The following is a 17,610-nucleotide window of genomic DNA, read 5'->3' on the forward strand; positions in this document are numbered from 1 at the left end:
GGACAAAGAAATTTTTTGCAAACTTTTGTGCTAGTTTTAAAAAAATTGCATTTGAGGATAATCATATCCATAAAATTCCCATGTCTCAGCCTGAATTAATTAGTTTCCACAAATTGTACCTGTTTTCCTGTGTAGGTCTTCAAGGAGGCTCATAAAACTAAACCGTTCATTTTAAACACAAGGATACTAACAGGCATGTTTTAAAAGCGTTGAAATATTATTTTTGTTTGAAGTTACTATGAAACTGACTGTATATTTAGTAAGTGGTTCCTTTTAACTTATGGTCATTTTCAGTTATTTAAAATCAGGCTGCTTAGAGGTGACAGGCTCCACATTTTGATTAAAAATTGTTAACTTTTGTGACAAACCTACCTTATATTTGATTAATAAAGTTACATCAGGTTACCACTCTTAAATAAATCACAATGTGTTTTAAAGTGCAATTTTGTCTAAAATATTTTTTTAAACACTGCCTGATTGAGTTGGCTTGAGGCAGATTCAGTGATATGCAAATGAAAATGAGCAGCAACTTGAGCAAAATGCCCTTCTGAAAACTTGCACCACTTTGAGCCGGGGTTGATAATTCTGCCCAATGTGTAAACTCTTTGCACAGTCTGATTTTCCTTTCCATTAATGTTAATCTTCATTTGGGCAGACTGTCCAATAACAGGAGTTTTATTCCTCCACTGAAACTGGAAGTTCCTCCTTGGTATCTCATGTGTGACAGAAATAGGAAAGCTTTTTACTTTGATGCAGGCATCAGTGTACTTAATTGGAATTTTTCACAGACTCACTACTAGAAACAGCCAAGGACCCTAGAAGCCATAGAGATCCTACAATGCAGAAAGAGGCCATTCGGCCCATTGAGTCTGCACCGCCAACAATCTCACCCAGGTCCTATCCCTGCATTTTACCCACTAATCCCTCTAACCTATGTATCCCGGGACACTAAGGGGCGATTTAGCTTGGCCAATCCACCTAACCCGTACATCTTTTGATTGTGGGAGGAAACCGGAGCACCCGGAGGAAACCCACGCAGACAAGGGGAGAATGTGCAAATTCCGCACAGTGACCCGAGCCGGGAATCGAACCCAGGTCCCTGAAGCTGTGAAGCAACAGTGCTAACCACTATGCTATTGTGTCATGGAAATACAGACTGCAGATCTACTGGTATTGAGGAAAGAATTGCTGGCACTCTGCATATTGGTTTCTCGACCATTGTGGCTATAATGCATAAGGCTGATATTTAAAGCTTTCATTATCTGATAGACGCCACTACTGCAGCCAGCAAGCACATGGAAACACCACAAATTGCAGATTCTCCTGCAAGCCGCACATCATCTTGACTTGGAAATATATCGCTGTTGCTTCATTGTCACTGAGTCAAACTCCTGCAACTCCCAACCTAACAACACTGAAGGTTCAAGAAAACACATCAGTACCACATTCTCAAAGGCAGTTAGGGCTGGGTGATAAATGTAGCCCTTGCTAGCAATACCAACTAAAGTAAAAAATAAGAAGTCCAGCAGAATGAGCAGGTCAGTGTCGACCTTCCTAATATTGCCAAATAGCTGCAATTGCCAGGCTTCTGCTCTTCTGTCTCAGGGGCCTTGCTAGAGGAAGTTTGTAGGTGACTCTGAACAAGCTCCAGAGAGGCAAGCAGAGGAGCTCCCTGATAACAGTAAGCTATTATGAGAGGAAAGCCATCTCAGTTCCAGGACTCTTTTACAGAATATAAATAGCTAACCACCCTCTAAAATAAGAATCCTCAGGTTGTACTTAGAAACACCAGAGAATGCGAAAGAAAAACATGCTTACTTACGGAGGGAGGTAGCTGAGAATAGTTTTGCTTCCATTCATGTTAGACTTTGAGATAGTAAAATACAAAATGTACATAGAAGCTCAGAACCACAGAAAATAGAAGGAGTAAGCCATTCAGTCTTTCGAGCCTGCTCTGCCATTTTGATCATGGCTGATCATCAAATTCAATGTCCTGATCCCTCCTTCCACCCATCTCCCTTGATCCCTTTAGCCTCAAGAGCTAAATCTAATTTCTACTTGAAATCAGACAATGTTTTGGCCTCAACAACTTTCTGTGGTAGTGAATTCCACAGATTCACCGCTCTGGCTGAAGAAATTTCTCCTCACCTCAGTCCTAAAAGATTTACTCCTTATCCTCAAGCTATGCCCTCTGGTTCCGGACTCCCCCATCATTGGGAACGTCTACCCAATCTAAATTATTTATGTTTTGTTATTCAGAAAGATAAAAGACATATAGGAAAGAATGCATTTACTTGATGGTGACTCACTCATTAAGGTTATTATTGTCGCCATGGTCATTGAGGGAAAAGGTGTTGTCATTTTCTAGGGTGAGATCTGGATTGAAGGATCGCCCTTAACTTGAAAGTGGGGTTGAAGGAGGTGGGGCACGGGGCTGACAAAGAAGTGTTAAACTGAAAAGAAGCCTTTAGTGACAAGATGTACTCTGGAATGCCTTACAGCACTCACAGAGGAATCATAATGCTCTCCTTCATGTACTTCTGCACTTTCCCCAACTCCCAAAACTCTTGTTCCTCTTAGGTAAGCCTCTCAGATCCTTGTCCCTTTGCCACACAATAGGAGGTCATACTTTCAGCTGCTGAAGCCTCTTCATTTGCCTCTCTACTCTTACCCTTTTAAAACCCTCCTTAAAACCCTGCCTCAGCAAACAAGCTTTTAGTCACCTGTCCTAACATCTTTGTGTTTAGCTTGGAATTCAGTTTTTTCCCTTGGTACTGTTTTTAAAATTGTGTTAATCCATCTGGATGTCAAGCCAAGTGCTCTGAGCTTCGAGACTGTATTCACTTTGTCAGTGACATATTCCCATTGCCCGCCATCTACTCTTCATGGTTGGAAGCAGGTCTTTGCTACAATGTTATTTTTGTGTTTTTTTTCCCTAATATAGTTTACCAGCACATCTGCAGTCTGGTCCAAGAAACAGGCTGTCTCTTTGCCTTCAGTCAGATATTTATGACTTCAGTTACACATTCCCATGCAGGGTTTTTGGATTTTTTTTTAACATTTCCAGAAGCCAAATGCTTTAGAAGTGTGAAAGGATTTGCAGTTTATTAAGATAAACTGTTGCTTTACAATTGTTGCTATGAAAACCTTGTCTCTCAGAATTAATATGTAATAATGCCATGTGCTTTCACAATTTAATGAACTTTTCTTAAAAATGGCAATAAGGCAATGCTTTTCTCCTATTTTTTGACACCAGATAAATGATCGTCTTCAAAGTTATTGGGTCCAAAAGCACAAGCAATCTAACTTTGGTTAAATGCAGATTTCAGGATGAGGCTGACATTAAAAAATGTATTTATTTTTCTGTCTCCCATTATGTTCTGGAGGAGTTTTATTCGTTCTGGGCATGCTTCCATTGATGCTGGGCATCTTCACTGATGTGGCGATGCCGGTGTTGGATTGGGATAAGCACAGTAAGGAGTCTCACAACACCAGGTTAAAATCCAACAGGTTTATTTGTGTTCACAAACATGGCATTCATAGGCACAGACTCAATTTACAAGGTAAATTGAGAAAGAGTCTGTGTCTATGTATGTACGCCCTGTTTGTGAACACAACTCTTCACTCAACTGAAGAAGGAGCTTGAGGCTTTGAAAGCTTATGCTACCAATAAACCTGTTGGACTTTAACTGGTGTATTGAGACTTCTTATCATCTTCATTAACCCAAGGGGTTACAAACATCAAAGATAGGAGCAGAAGTAAGCTATTCGGCCTCTCAAGCCTGCTCCACCATTCAATATCTACAAGGTTGATCCTTTATCTCAATATATACTCCTGCTCTCTCCCATACTCTTGATGCCTTTAGGGTTTAGAAATCAATCTATTTCCTTCTTAAATATATTCCGTGACTTGCCCTCCTTAGCCTTCTGTGATAGAGAATTCCACAGGTCCACCACTCTCTGTGTGAACAAATCCCTTAAGATAGAATTCAGTTATTCTATCGGCAAGATTTTAATTCTGTCCTTACTTTAAGGTCAGTGATGTGATAATGCATGCATAAATAATGGGGCAGATTTTTCAAACTGCGCACCTACTGTCAGAGAGTGACCGGAGATCCAGTTGGAAATCCTGCCTGATTTCCTTTAATTCCTGGCGCTGTGAAGCAGTAGTACTAATCACTGTGCCACCTTGTCCCTCTCAAATGTCAAATGCGTGTTGAAATAAATGTTATTTATTTTCCCCAGAGACATGTCTTTATTTTGAAATATTCAATTTTTAAAAAGCTTTTATTGATATCATAAGACCTTTGCTGTCTTTCTTACTCTGCAGGTAGAAGAAAGAAAATTCAGCAATGACTCAAATACAAAATGTATTTTCATGGTGAACAAACCTTATGCCATAACTTGCTCTGTTGTAGCATTTTACATACCTCTTATTTTAATGGTACTAGCGTACCAAAGGATATATGTGACAGCCAGAGAGCATGCCCATCAGATTGAAATGTTGAAGCGTGCAGGAACCTCAACGGACTCTGGGCAACAAGCTGACCATCCAGGCAACCACAGAATGAAGACTGAAACCAAAGCAGCCAAAACCTTGTGTATTATTATGGGATGCTTTTGCCTCTGCTGGGCACCATTTTTCATCACAAACATCGTGGACCCATTTATAAACTACTCTGTTCCAGACCAGCTATGGACAGCCTGCCTATGGCTCGGATACATTAATTCGGGGTTGAATCCATTCCTCTACGCTTATCTGAACAGATCCTTCAGGCGTGCCTTCCTGAGAATTCTGTGCTGCGGTGAACGGTACAGGCGATCCTCTTTACTGGGACAGACTATACCATGCTCCACCACAACAATCAATGGGTCAGCTCATGTATTGAGGTATGCATTGCACATTAAATTTGCCTTTAAATTAGTCCTAATGTCGGTGAGCAGACAATTTCAATATTAACTGACGGACCCGGCTTCATGATCTTGGATATGGGATGAGTGCAGGAAAATGGAATTAGCACACGTTTAGTAGTAGATATTGTCAGTGCATACTCGATGAGCCGAAGGGCCTTTTCTGCGCTGTATGATGACTATAACTCTGGTAAATCTAACCTTTTCATTTGGACTCCAATTCATTGCTCAAAGCTGTTACACTGATAATATAAACTTGGTGAGTTTTTGTGCATGTTTTGGGTGGTTTCTGGGCAGGCAGGTGGGTGAAATACAGCGAGGGACTTTTTCTGCTGTTTGGTGGGTGTATACAAATGAAATAATAATGGTGGAATTGCACCAACTGGCGTATGTTCCATCATTTACACTTTAGCAATACTGGTTAGCGGGGGAACCATTTCCTTCTTGGCATCACACTTGCCGAAGCAGAATACGAAGATTTAAAACTGAATTGGCAACAAATCAATTGCAGGAAAATAATCAGCATTTGAAAAAATTGACTCAAATTTTAATAATTTTTTCCCCTGAACAAGCGTCTGTCACTCCTCCACTCCAGGTGGTAGCTTGGTGAGATTTACAATATCAACTGCATTTCTTACCAATAACCTGACCTCAGGACCTGTCAGGGTGAGGGTGCCTGACAAGGCTACTGAGCTTTCAGGGATTCCTCCAGACCAGGGAATCCAAGGCAGGAGTTTGATGTGTGGAATGATATCGCTAAATCTTTAGTGGATTAAAGGGATAGGGCCTTTGTTTTGATGGTGTTTTGTATTGCTTGGCGTTTTTGATCAAATCTATCTGTTCACCAGCATCTTCTCAAGAGCAGTTAAGGACAGGAAATAAATTCTGCCCTGGCCAATGATGCCCACATCCCATGAACAAAGAAGTCTTAACATTAAGCTCTGAGACAGATACTTATCCAGAAAAATGGTCCTGGTCAATGCCACATTCTTATCAGATATACTAAAGTACAGGACAGTTAGTTTTAGCATTATTGTTAGCTGGCTATAAGATCCATGTGGGCAGCCTCCTAATTTTTTTCTTTTCAAATGAGAGTTACTTGTTTTTAATAATTGGAAATGCTTTTGAGGAGCAGTTTCGCACATAAGGTAATAACTACCTTCCTGCCAGCTCCTGGAGTTTGATAATTAGTTTTTGTCAAAAAAGAGCATATTTAGTGACATTGAGCTCCTAATGGGCAGTCACATTCAGAGAGTGTTGGAATGTTATATTGTGGCAAACCATTCTCCAAACCTTTTGAATCTGTGTAACTTTGTACAGCATTGTTGATGCTTAATTTTATTTCATGCAACATGGCATTTGAGTTAGGAGTGATAATTGAGATGAGAGGCTTTGTGATAACTGAGTTATTCATGAGAAGTTAATAGCAAATGTAACCTTCTGTTTTCTTATTGATGGAATGACCATTTCTGTTTTTAGTTATACAGCTATAATCACCAAAAGACCATCAGCTAATTGACTCTCATTTCCAAAGAGTGCAAAATGATAGCAATAAACCAAACATGCAAACCATCAATCATTCTGAGTGGCAGTCATAAACTGGCATCGCTTCTCACCATTGCAGTCACTTTATTCAAATCCAGAGCAATATTAATGTAGGGACCAGACCTGAACTCTGATTTAATCGTATCTCCATGCAGAGATATGTGCAGCTTGACTGACCTCACTGGATCTCAATCAGGGAATGTATAATCCCTTCAGAACAGTCATGACAACATGACAGATGGTCAACAAGACACCATTATTTGGAATGCTCAATTACCATTCAGGAAGGCACAAAGCTCTTCTAAATTTGTCATAGTTGCCCTTGAATTATTAGCGCTTAGCATTTATAAAAAAACTGTTGATGAAAACCAATTTGCAGTACAGACTTCCAAACTCCACAGACACTTTTTAGTTGAAGAATATTTTCATGTTTTGAAATTTCAAATTGCATCAGAGTTTATTTCAACTGAATCAGAAGAAATTTAGGTGATCAAATACACCTTAATTGCAAAATACATCTTTTTTATTGAAGTGCCAGTTGCTAAGTAATATACACAACACTGACTGATATTTGTCACCATTTATTGTACTTTCAATAGTTTTTATTCAGAATTATACCATTGATTATGAGGCATTGTATATGTTGACTAAACTGTGCTTGCCAAACAATTAGATACAACTGAGCCAATTCAGTCATTAAAAATCCTAGCAGTCTGAATGGTAACAGAACTAAAAGAAGCAAATAGAAAAGATGAAGAAAGTGAATAATACACCTTTGGCGATAAACTTTCCTGCTTTTTGCCCTTGGCAAAGCTTATTATCCAGCTGCAAAAGATAAGAAAAGCAGAAGGATACCTGTTATCACTGTGATTTCTAGGTCTTCTGGGGTCTGGAGATTGGGGCTGATGGTGGTGGTAGAGCTAGGCTTAGGCCTGCTGAAGGCACAGGCCCAGCAATGCTATGGCAGAAGTGGGAAACAGTATACTGTATCAGTTTCTGTTGCTAAGATGAGAGGTTTACCTTTCAAAGAAAAATTGAGCAGGTTGGGCCTGTATCCACTGGTTTAGAAAAATGAGAGGTGGTCTTATTGAAACATATGAGCTCCAGAGAGGACTTGACAGGATGGATGCTGAGAAAATGTTTCCCCTTTTGGGAGAGACCATGGATACAATTTAAAAATATGATGAATCTCATTTAAGATGAGGATGGGAGACCTTTTCTCTCTGAGGAGCATGATTCTGTGGAACTCTTTTCCCCTGAGAGAGGCAGAGGCAGGGTCATTTTAATATTTTTTAAGGCAGGGATAAATAAATAGATTCTAGACTAAAAAGGGAGCCAAAGGCGTAGGGGGTAGGCAGGGGAATGGTGTTGAGGCCACAATCAGATCAACCATGATATTATTGAATGACAGAGTAAATGTGAGGGGCAGATGGCTTGCTCCTGCTCCTAATTTGTACGTTCAAATGTACATGTGTTTATATCGCCATAGCCTGAAGCCATCGAGGTGTGGGACCACCCCAGTGATTAACACTGAGTTGTTGGACCACCCATCAACTAATATTGGGTTTGCAATTGTACAATGGGGAGGGGGAGGAGTGTATGGGCTTGACAGTAACCTTATTAAAAAAAAAATTTCCCTTTCTGTTGCCACGCGGATTTGCCCAGTCTCCGACCTGAGAGAAGTGTGTGCAAGTAGCAGGGCCCACTTGCTTGGGTATCTTATTAATTGAACTTTCATAAAACAGAAAAAAAATGAGATTGAAGCCAAAGTGGTATCACTCACTCAACTCCCCCTGGGAAACTTTATAAAACAGAAAGTGAGGGTACAAGAGATCCAGTCTCAGTGGCTTTCCACCTTTTCCCCTCTGCTTAATTGAACCCAGAAGTAAGCAGAGTGTAAATGAACCACATTACCATATTCAGGGTATCCTCAGGACAAGCAGGGTAAAATTCTGATCCATTTGGAGTTGCCATATGCAATTGAAGGCATGACATTATCCCATATAATTCTCATATTTGCATCTTTGGCAATGTTAGATTCTTTTTAAATGCCTGTGATTGAGGCATTCAAATTTAGCAGGCTATGGCCTTGCCTTGTTGCTCATACCGAACAATATAGAAAATGACTTCTCAAAACCACCATCAACTATTTGCTTTGAATTTCTGTGGGGAGGCACTATTACACTCTGGCCAATCCTGCATTGAGTTTCCTGTGGCAGCTGCCCAGTTGTGCTTTAACTGACATGACCATCAGCCCTATTCATGCGGATACACCTGAAACTGAGATATGGTCAAGTGTTCAACTCGTAACAATCAGCCATTCCTGCTCAGTCTTTTGATTTGATTCATTATTGTCACATGTAGTATACAATGAAAAGTATTGTTTCCCGTGTTACTATACAGACAAAGCATAATGTATACAGAGAAGGAAAGGAAAGGGTGCAGAATGTAGCGTTACAATCATAGCTAGGGTGTAGATCCTTTCCCTTAAAGGCCTTCTAGGGAAACTTGGCCCATGTTGTGCCTAATGCACATCATTTTCAACATCATAGCTCCTTTGTCACATTTTAGAAGGCTGTGGACATGAAAATGTGTTGCAGTTAATCGGTTCAAATTGTGTATGTGTAGAACAACAATAGATAGGTCATCAAACAGATGTAGATTGCTCAAAGTGAAATGTGAAGAAAGCGTGTACATCAAATTACAGCATAGGCAAGAAAATAGCTAATGTTATTATTAAATTTGGATCTTCTGCATTTAAAATAGTTTCACAATGCTTTTTGTCAGATATCTGTGCTTCTTTGAGAGCCCTTGGGCTTGAGCTGATCGGCATGTTAGAGCCAACACTGACAGCTGAAGAGACTCAGTCAAAGTAATTGCCAGCTAGCATCGAAGCCTTCAATTGCCTGCATCCTGTATTCTTTGAGCACTGGGAAGATTCCCTTTATGAATCAGTGTGATTTCCTGCAAGTAATTTACCCAGGACTCAGAAATTGAGCTACAACAGAATGGAGTCTTGACTAATTTTACTTCAACTGAAAGTTTCAAAACAACATAAAACATAAACTTTGCAAATTTTAGTTTGAGGGAAGTTTGGGCTGAAAATCTTTTTTTTTAATTGAGAAGAAACACGAATGCTAGAAAGACAGAAAGAAATTGAAAGTAAGGCAGAGAGAAATAGAGAAAGGTATGCTTACATGGAAGAAAGAGAGAAGCCAGGAATGAGGAAGATCCAGATGCACTCAAACTGGAGGAAGAGACAGACAGAAAAGAACTGACAGAAAGGCACACTTCTGTTCTACTTATTTTTCAGCAATGCAACTGGTAATCAACTACAATGAGGGCAATTGATTTGGTCAGAGATAATTGTCAGGTATAGGAAAATGGTTCAAATCCGACAGAGCTGTCATAGAATCCTACACTTCAGGAGGAGGCCATTCAGCCAATCGATTCTACACTGACTACAATCCCACTCAGGGCCTACCCCCACAATCCCATGCATTTACCCTAGCTAGTCCCCCTCGCACTAAGGGGCAACTCTGCATGGTCAATCCACCTAACCCGTACATCTTTGGAATGTGGGAGGAAACTGGAGCACCCAGAGGAAACTCACACACACACAGGGAGAATGCACAAACTCCACACAGACAGTGACCCAGGCTGGGAATCGAACCCAGGTCCCTGGTACTGTGAGGCAGCAGTGATAACCACTGTGCCACTGAGATCCTTTTCTCACCAATCCAATGATATTCTCTCCTCATCAGAACTTCAATCTTTATAGCCATACTTTAAACATGCCTACATTTTATTTTTATCCTTTTGACAATTAAGGACATTTCTCGTTTGTTACAATAATAGCAGTCAAGCAGAAATCAGGTGGCACCATTTTAATTGCTGGTATTAAAACAGGTATAAATGATACTATCAGTCGATGGAATAGGATATTTCCTCTAAATTTATTTTCATTTTATTTTTATTTTTATTAATGTTTATTTACATTCTCCTACTTTGCTTTCAATCTTGATCATGTTTGATCTTCTATTCTGCTCCAAATGCTTGATTCCTATTTATTCAACTACATATAACACGTCAGATTTCTACATCTCTCGAGTTTTGAAGGAGAGTCAGATTAGAATTGAAAAGTTAACCCTGTTTCTCTCTCCACGGAGAGAGAAAGTGCCAAACATGCTGCACTTTTCCAGCATTTGCTGCTTTTATTTCAGATCTTTTGCAGCCACATTATTTCAATTTTATTTTATTGAGAAAGGAGAAGCATAGGCAGTTAAAAACCTACTACTGATTAAAGGGCCATTGTAAATAGAGCAATCAATGTGGAAAATTACAGTTCAATAACAATAATTTTACAGTGAATAACAAAATATATTTTATGTTTTAAAGGATATTTCTTTGATTATAAAACTATACTGTGATTAACTTTGTTGTCACATTGGCCACAATTTAATGGCTCCATTGATCATGGGCATAAATTCCACAATGACCGCTCAGTCTTGCGTGCAGCCGGAAATGGGATTAATGCCAGATGGATGATATGATCAAATTAAGACCCAAAAAGGGCATAAACTAGACTTTATTATATTTTAATGAATTAGTATTTACTTACCTGCCATGACACTATATCGTCTACCAACAACATATCCTCCCACCCAGTCGGCATCATATGAATTTAGTCTCCCTGGTGGTGAGGGATCCTGGCACTGCCCCCAGCATCCAACCTCACTGTCAATCTGGCTGGTATTCTGGGAAGCCCCATTGGAAGAGTTTCCCTAGTGGCTGTGGGTGGTTGGGGGAGAGTGGGGGAGCAATGCTTGAAATGGAGGGGAGAAGGAGATTACCTCGGGTGAGGGGGCTGGAGACGCTGGAGGGGTGTGAAGTGGTGCAGTGATGGGAAGGGGAGGATGGTGCCAGTAAGAGGGTGGTGCCCGATGCCAGGGATGTGGGCTCAGTCACCCTGATGCTTACATAGTAGAACAGAGTGCCCTGATCTATACACCTTGACCTAAGTAAGCATGGTGGTAAGGAATGCCCTTCTATGTTTGAGCGTTGGGGAGTGTTTTCCTTGTCCCAATGTCTGTGGGAGGAGTGGGGCTTAATCGCTGTCGGGGGCTGGCCCAATCTCCATTGAGGTGGCAGGAAGGAGGGCCTTCAAGTTAAATTTGAGATTGTAGCGCCATTAAGAATAGTGCGTTCATCTCAGAATCCTGGTATTGTTGGTGTGATTAGGCCCCGCCCCTCCAGCTGGCTGTCTGATCCTCGTCAGCACTGTGAAATTGCACAGACTGCTATTAGATCAGGTGAGAAAGGTGCCTGTGAAGCTGGTGGGTTTCACATAGCTTTTCTCACCTGATTCAACACTGTGCAATTTTGAACACAAGTGGTCAACTAATATCTGTCAATCTATAATCTAGAATATTTTTCAAGATTTTTGGTATGTTCACTTTCTGGGGCTGCAGGAAAGTCACATCATGCTATTTCTATCACATTTAGGTATTGTATGTCCCACTTTCCAACATATCCATTACTCATATTTAAACTGTAAGGTACACTTACTATTAAACTTAACTTTCAGTATTCTTGGCTCTAGATGGCACTACTGCTCCTCCAAGGTCGATTTCCCAGGTCTTTTCTTCCATGTGACCCTGAAACTAAGTTCTTTTTAAGCTTTAATACTAAAAAATCCCATAGGCCAGGTGTCAAAAGTGAAGGCTTAAGATGGTAGATGGGACACTGAGCAAGTTCATACTGGATAGCGGCGAGCTTCTTGTGTACTTTTGAAGCTACACTTAACCAGGACAGGGTGATTCCTGACCTGTACCTACAGAAATAATTAAATATGGTATGTGTTTTTAAAGAATTCTTATAAAGATTTTTCCATGGGACATCTACTAAATTTAATATATATATAGTATAATTTTATCTTGTGTACATTATAACGACATGGGCTGCAGATGGAGTATTGTGTTCAGTTTTGATTTCCTCACATGGTGGGTAATGTTCAGGCTTTGAAAAGGGCTAGAGGAGTGTCAGTCGACTAATTCCCAGTTTAAAACATATTTGTTACCAAATTAGGCTGAGAGAGCTGGGGCTAAGCGTTTTAGAATGTGATAAACATAAGGGTGATCTGATCAAGGTTTTCACTTTGATAAAGAGAATTGATTGTACACCAAATGACAGACTGTTCCAATGAATTGATTAGGAAGGAGATCACAGTTTAAAGTTGTAAAAGCCCAGATCTTGTTTGGATACCAGGAAGTGGTTCTTTTCCTAGAAGAATAGTGGAGCGCTCAAACAGGCTGCCAGTTGTGCAGTGGGTAGCGCTTCTCTGAGCCTCTTTCTGGCTAAGGCAGAGATCAGTGGGCCTGGGATTCAGGGCCAGAGGTTAGATTTGTTTGCATAGTGAGGAATCAGATAGGAATTTTCCAGATTTTCTCCTCCAAGTGATGTGAGTTTTAACCTCTGTTTTTATTCCCTCTCCCAGTTCTGAGTAGAGAAGAGACTATCTTGTGATACACCAAGTGCTATCATTGTTCATAAGTTGTTAAAGTCCCACTATCCCTGTCTTTTGAAAGGTCATTACACATCCAGGATGTGACTCATTCAGCACCTCATCTGTGCAGTGAGCCTGATATTTGAAACTGAACAATGGGTATTCCAGGCCATTTGACACATGCCAAGTTTGATTCTACCTCACCCTCTATTAATGTCCTTGGATTTTTCCAGGAGTAATCATTGACTAATGATCACATTGAATTGTAGCTTGCTCAGGATTTGTGAGGCTGAATGAAGCTACCTCCATTGCTGCCCGTAGAGATCAATTATTTCAGCGGAGACAAGATACTGAGTGCCATATCAATTTAATAACCTTGTTAAGTCTTCAAAAATCCAAGCTTCCATACTGTAGACTACAGCTAATGTGTTAAGTATCTAACAACTGCCCACGTATTCTGAGGCACGACATCGAGTCTGCCTAATTGGGGAATGGTAGCCTTAAATACCATTGTACATTTCCCATTAATACAGCATTCATCAAAATATTCAATCAATCCAGTTTTTCCAGCAAAGCTGTTTATGATTGACCAGCTACCAAGGTAAACTCATCTACAGCAAATGCGCTCTAAACATGACATCAATCAAAGTCCAAATGACAAGAGACGGGTCATTTGAGCAAAGTTAATGCTTTGTTCCTTCTTGTGACAGTTACTTAATAAGTGAACAACGTGGCAAATTGTAAAATCGGTTTACAGAATTCATTTAGTGTGCCAGCAAATAGGGAAACTTCAAAGCTTAGAGTTCTCCAAACCTTGCGGAGAAATGACTGGGTCTTTGGCAATTTATTGGTACATTTAGTCCAGTTAAAAAGAGAAGTTGAATTTGTTTAGTTGTTAATGAATGATGATCTATTTTATGCTAACAATTATGCTTACACAATGACGTTAAAGTAAATGATAGCCTGATTCATTGAATAAGAAATAAATCCATGAGAATTGTGCGCAATCATTTATTCAACATGTCAATTTTTTTTATACACTTCTATGTACATGTCAAATTTATATTATAGTTAAACAGCAATATGCCAATGCTGATAAGCCTCTTACCAGCTGGTTCAAAAGTAAAGACTTACTTTTTCAACTGGATTATGGTGCACCACACGATAGGGAATTTATAATAAAGAACAATAACAGTGTTAAAGAATGTTGTAAATTTTTTTTTCTTTTAAGTTGAGATTCCATTAAAATTCACCATTTGTGGAGGACAGTTACAGCAGATTAACTGTGAAGAGGTGGGCTTTTCCACACCTCCTACAATTTGTTTTGTGGCTGCAGAGGCAGCCTGCCAGTAGCCAGCAGTGGGAGTCCTCTGGTCTTTCCACTGTCAACGGAGTTTATCTGCCCAGATGCTGGGAAACCCATGGTGGGGGTTCACCATCGGCAGGACCAGGAAACCCCACTGGTGGGAATGGTAGGAAAATTCCAGCCCATTTATCGAATAATTGGATTTCTGAAGTGTTTTCTTGTCCTCTTGTCACATGGGATGTCAAGGCCATGTCCAATACCAATGTGCAGAAGGCAGTGGGATAACTGGAGCAATCAGATGGAGGAAGATCAGTTGAGAAGAGGGGAACAAACAGACAAGAGGGACATGGTACAGAGAGAAGAAAGGAATAAGAGACTCTCAAAGTGATAAAGAGGGGGATAAATTTGGCACTTTGTTTGTACTCAGACATTATCATCGGAATTTTACTGCCCTGGAGCGGATGAGGGGCAGACAATGGAAATGTCCACTGACCTCAGGCGGGATTTTGGGATGAGTGTGGCTGTAAAATCCTGCCCATTATTCTGAAACGGATGTGATCGATAAATATGTTACGGACAGGAGAGAGAGACAGATTGAAATCGTAGAACCCCACAGCACAGAAGGAAACTATTCAGCCCATCAAGTCTGCATCAGCTCTCTGACAGAGTGCCATATGCAGGCCCTACTTTGCTGCCCTATCCCTTTAACCCCAAACATGGCTAATCCATCTAACCTGCACTAAGAAGCAATTTAATTCTTAATTCTTTTATCTTCCTGACCACAGTTACAGTTTAATTTAGACAAGACTGTAGTGTGTTCCCAAACTCTGTTTGTGTGTTGTCAGTTATTACAAAGTCACTAGCAGCAGGCTTTGGGGATTTTTTAAACCAGGAGCATTAGTCATTCATATACACTTTTCCCGGGTTTATCACTAATTCACAAACATCATGTGCACATGGAAAGATACAGTAAAGCAAAAGAATATCACTTCCAAGAATATTAAAACTAAGCAGATTAACTAACAGTTGAGATAGTTGTAAGAATGCAGTGAGAAGGTCTTACCCTTAGGAGCTGAAGTTCAGACTAGACCAGATGTGGGAAACAGGAGTATCTTCAAATAAGATGCGCAGTAGGTGATGCAGGCAGCTTTGGTAATTCTTGTTCTCATTTTCAGGCAAACATTGGAGGATCTTATAGAAACAGGCACTCAAGGAGACTTTAAAACTTAATGTCTTGTGGTTTGACAGAAGGCTAGGTGTTATAGCTTACTTTCAGCAATGATATTCCGTCTGGGCGGCACAGTGTTTAGCATTGCTGCCTCACAGCGCCAAGGACCTGGGTTCAATTTCGGCCTTGGGTGGAATTTGCGTGTTCTCCCTTTGTCTGTGTGGGTTTCCTCTGGGTGCTCCAGTTGCCTCCCACAGTCCAAAGATATGCAGGTTAGGTGGACTGGCTGTGGTAAATGAATGGGGTTATGTAGGTAGGGTTGGGAAAGGGCTTGGGCAACATACTCTGTCAGAGAGTCGGTACTGACTCGTTGGGCTGAATGGCCTCCTTCTACACTGTAGGGATTCTATGATTCTAATGTTGCTGCTGCATTCTGCAGTATGCCACCTGCTGCAGAAAGCAAGCAAGGCTGAGAATCAAATGTTTCCAACATGTGAAAGCTAGCAATTGAAGTCTTTTTTTTAATTCATTTTTGCGATGCAGACTAGGCCACTATTTATTATTATCCATCCCTTGAGAAGGCACTGGTGAGCTGCCTTCTTGAACCACTGCTGTCCATTTGGTGTAGGTGCACCCATAGTGCAAGGAGGGAGTTCCTGGATTTTGACCCATTGACAGTGAAGGAACTTTATTAAATTTCCAAATCGGGATGGTGAGTGAATTGGAGGATAATCTCCAGATGATGGTGCTCCCAGGTATCTACTGCCTTTGTCCTTCAAAGTGGTAATGGTCTTGGGTTTGGAAGGTGCCACCTAAGGAGCCTTGGTCAGTTCCTGCAGCGCATCTTGTAGAGGTACACAAGGCTGTCACTAATCATGGCGGAGGGAGTGAATTGTGTGGAAGGGGTAGCAATCAAGCAGGCTGCTTTCTCTGGATAGTGTTGAGCTTCTTGAGTGTTGTTGGAGCTGTACGTATTTGGGCAAGTGAAGAGTATTTCACCATACCCTCACTTGTGCCTTGTAGATGATGGACAAGCTCTGGGGAATCAAGAGTTGAATTACTCATCGCAGGATTTCTAGCCACTGATCTGCTTTACATCTATAGTATTTAGATGACTTGTTCAGTTGAGTTTCCAGTCAATGGTAACTCTCAGGATGTTAATGGTGGGGAATTCAGCGATGGTAATGTCATTGAAAGTTAAGGGACAGTGGATAGATTCTTTCTTGTTGGAGATGGTCATTGCCTGGCACTTGGGTGGCACAAATGTTACTTGCCACTTGTTAGTCCAAGCTATTCATGTTAACAGAGGAGTTTCCACTTCCTATGGTCAAAATCCATTGATATTCAATGGAGGTAGATGGGGGTGGGGGACCTTAGCACTTCCCTTGTGAACAATCAGTCTTGTTAATTCTCCCTTGTTACGTGGTAGTGTTGAAGACAGAAAGTCTGAGGCCTTAGGTACTTCCTGTTTTGAAGTGTGTCCTGACAAAGAAAGCTGGAACATCCCACCCCTATGAGGGGCATGAATGGCCAGAAAATTCCAGCTGACATGAATTTACATAGTGCCTTTAATATAATCAAGAAGCACCCTTCACAAAACAAAACATGATAACCAGTCACCAAGGGAGATATAGCATTGGTTGGCTACAAACCTGGTCAAAGAGGGATGTTCTAAAAGGTCTCTCAAAGGAGGGAAGCAATGAAAATGAGGAAGATGAGGATATGGAAGAGGTTAGATTGAAGGCTGTTAGCCTGATATGCGCATTCTCATTCACCAAGGAGCGATTGATAGCACACATGTTTATGCACAAGCTCCATATGACAACCTACTTTGTTTTATGAATACTCTAGGACCTCACTCTATTAATGTCTAAGTAATGTGCAACACCAATTAGCTTATCCCTCGTGTTGATACCAGATATCCAGCTTGCTGCTGTGATGTTTTAATCACATAACAATCCACTAAGTCCCTTATGTCTTAGAGTCATATATTAGTCAAGTCTTCCATATTAAGCTGGAATGTGAACTGGATTTAACACAAAATGCCTCACTGTTAACATTTTTTATGAGTTTGTTGTGATCTTTTATGAAGGTTCGCTTGTTTGTCTATCTTATTGCTTTAGATGGCTTACTGATTTTGAAGAATATAGGCTCAGAAATATTTTAAAAATTTGG

The 17,610-nt window shown here is 40.6% G+C and overlaps 1 protein-coding gene across 1 annotated transcript in view; it reads left to right on the forward strand.

The window, feature by feature from the left end:
* The window catches only part of htr4 (5-hydroxytryptamine receptor 4), a 165,677-nt gene that overhangs the window by 57,235 nt on the left and 90,832 nt on the right, over window positions 1-17,610 (forward strand). Inside the window, exon 7 of the mRNA XM_080201107.1 lies at window positions 4,331-4,890. Within this exon, the coding sequence (XP_080057233.1) occupies window positions 4,331-4,890 (560 nt within the window). The remainder of the gene's footprint in view (window positions 1-4,330; window positions 4,891-17,610) is intronic.

This window comes from Carcharhinus amblyrhynchos, chromosome 13 (genome assembly GCF_965287045.1).
Source record: "Carcharhinus amblyrhynchos chromosome 13, sCarAmb.v2.hapA, whole genome shotgun sequence".
NCBI classification, from domain to species: Eukaryota; Metazoa; Chordata; class Chondrichthyes; order Carcharhiniformes; family Carcharhinidae; genus Carcharhinus; species Carcharhinus amblyrhynchos.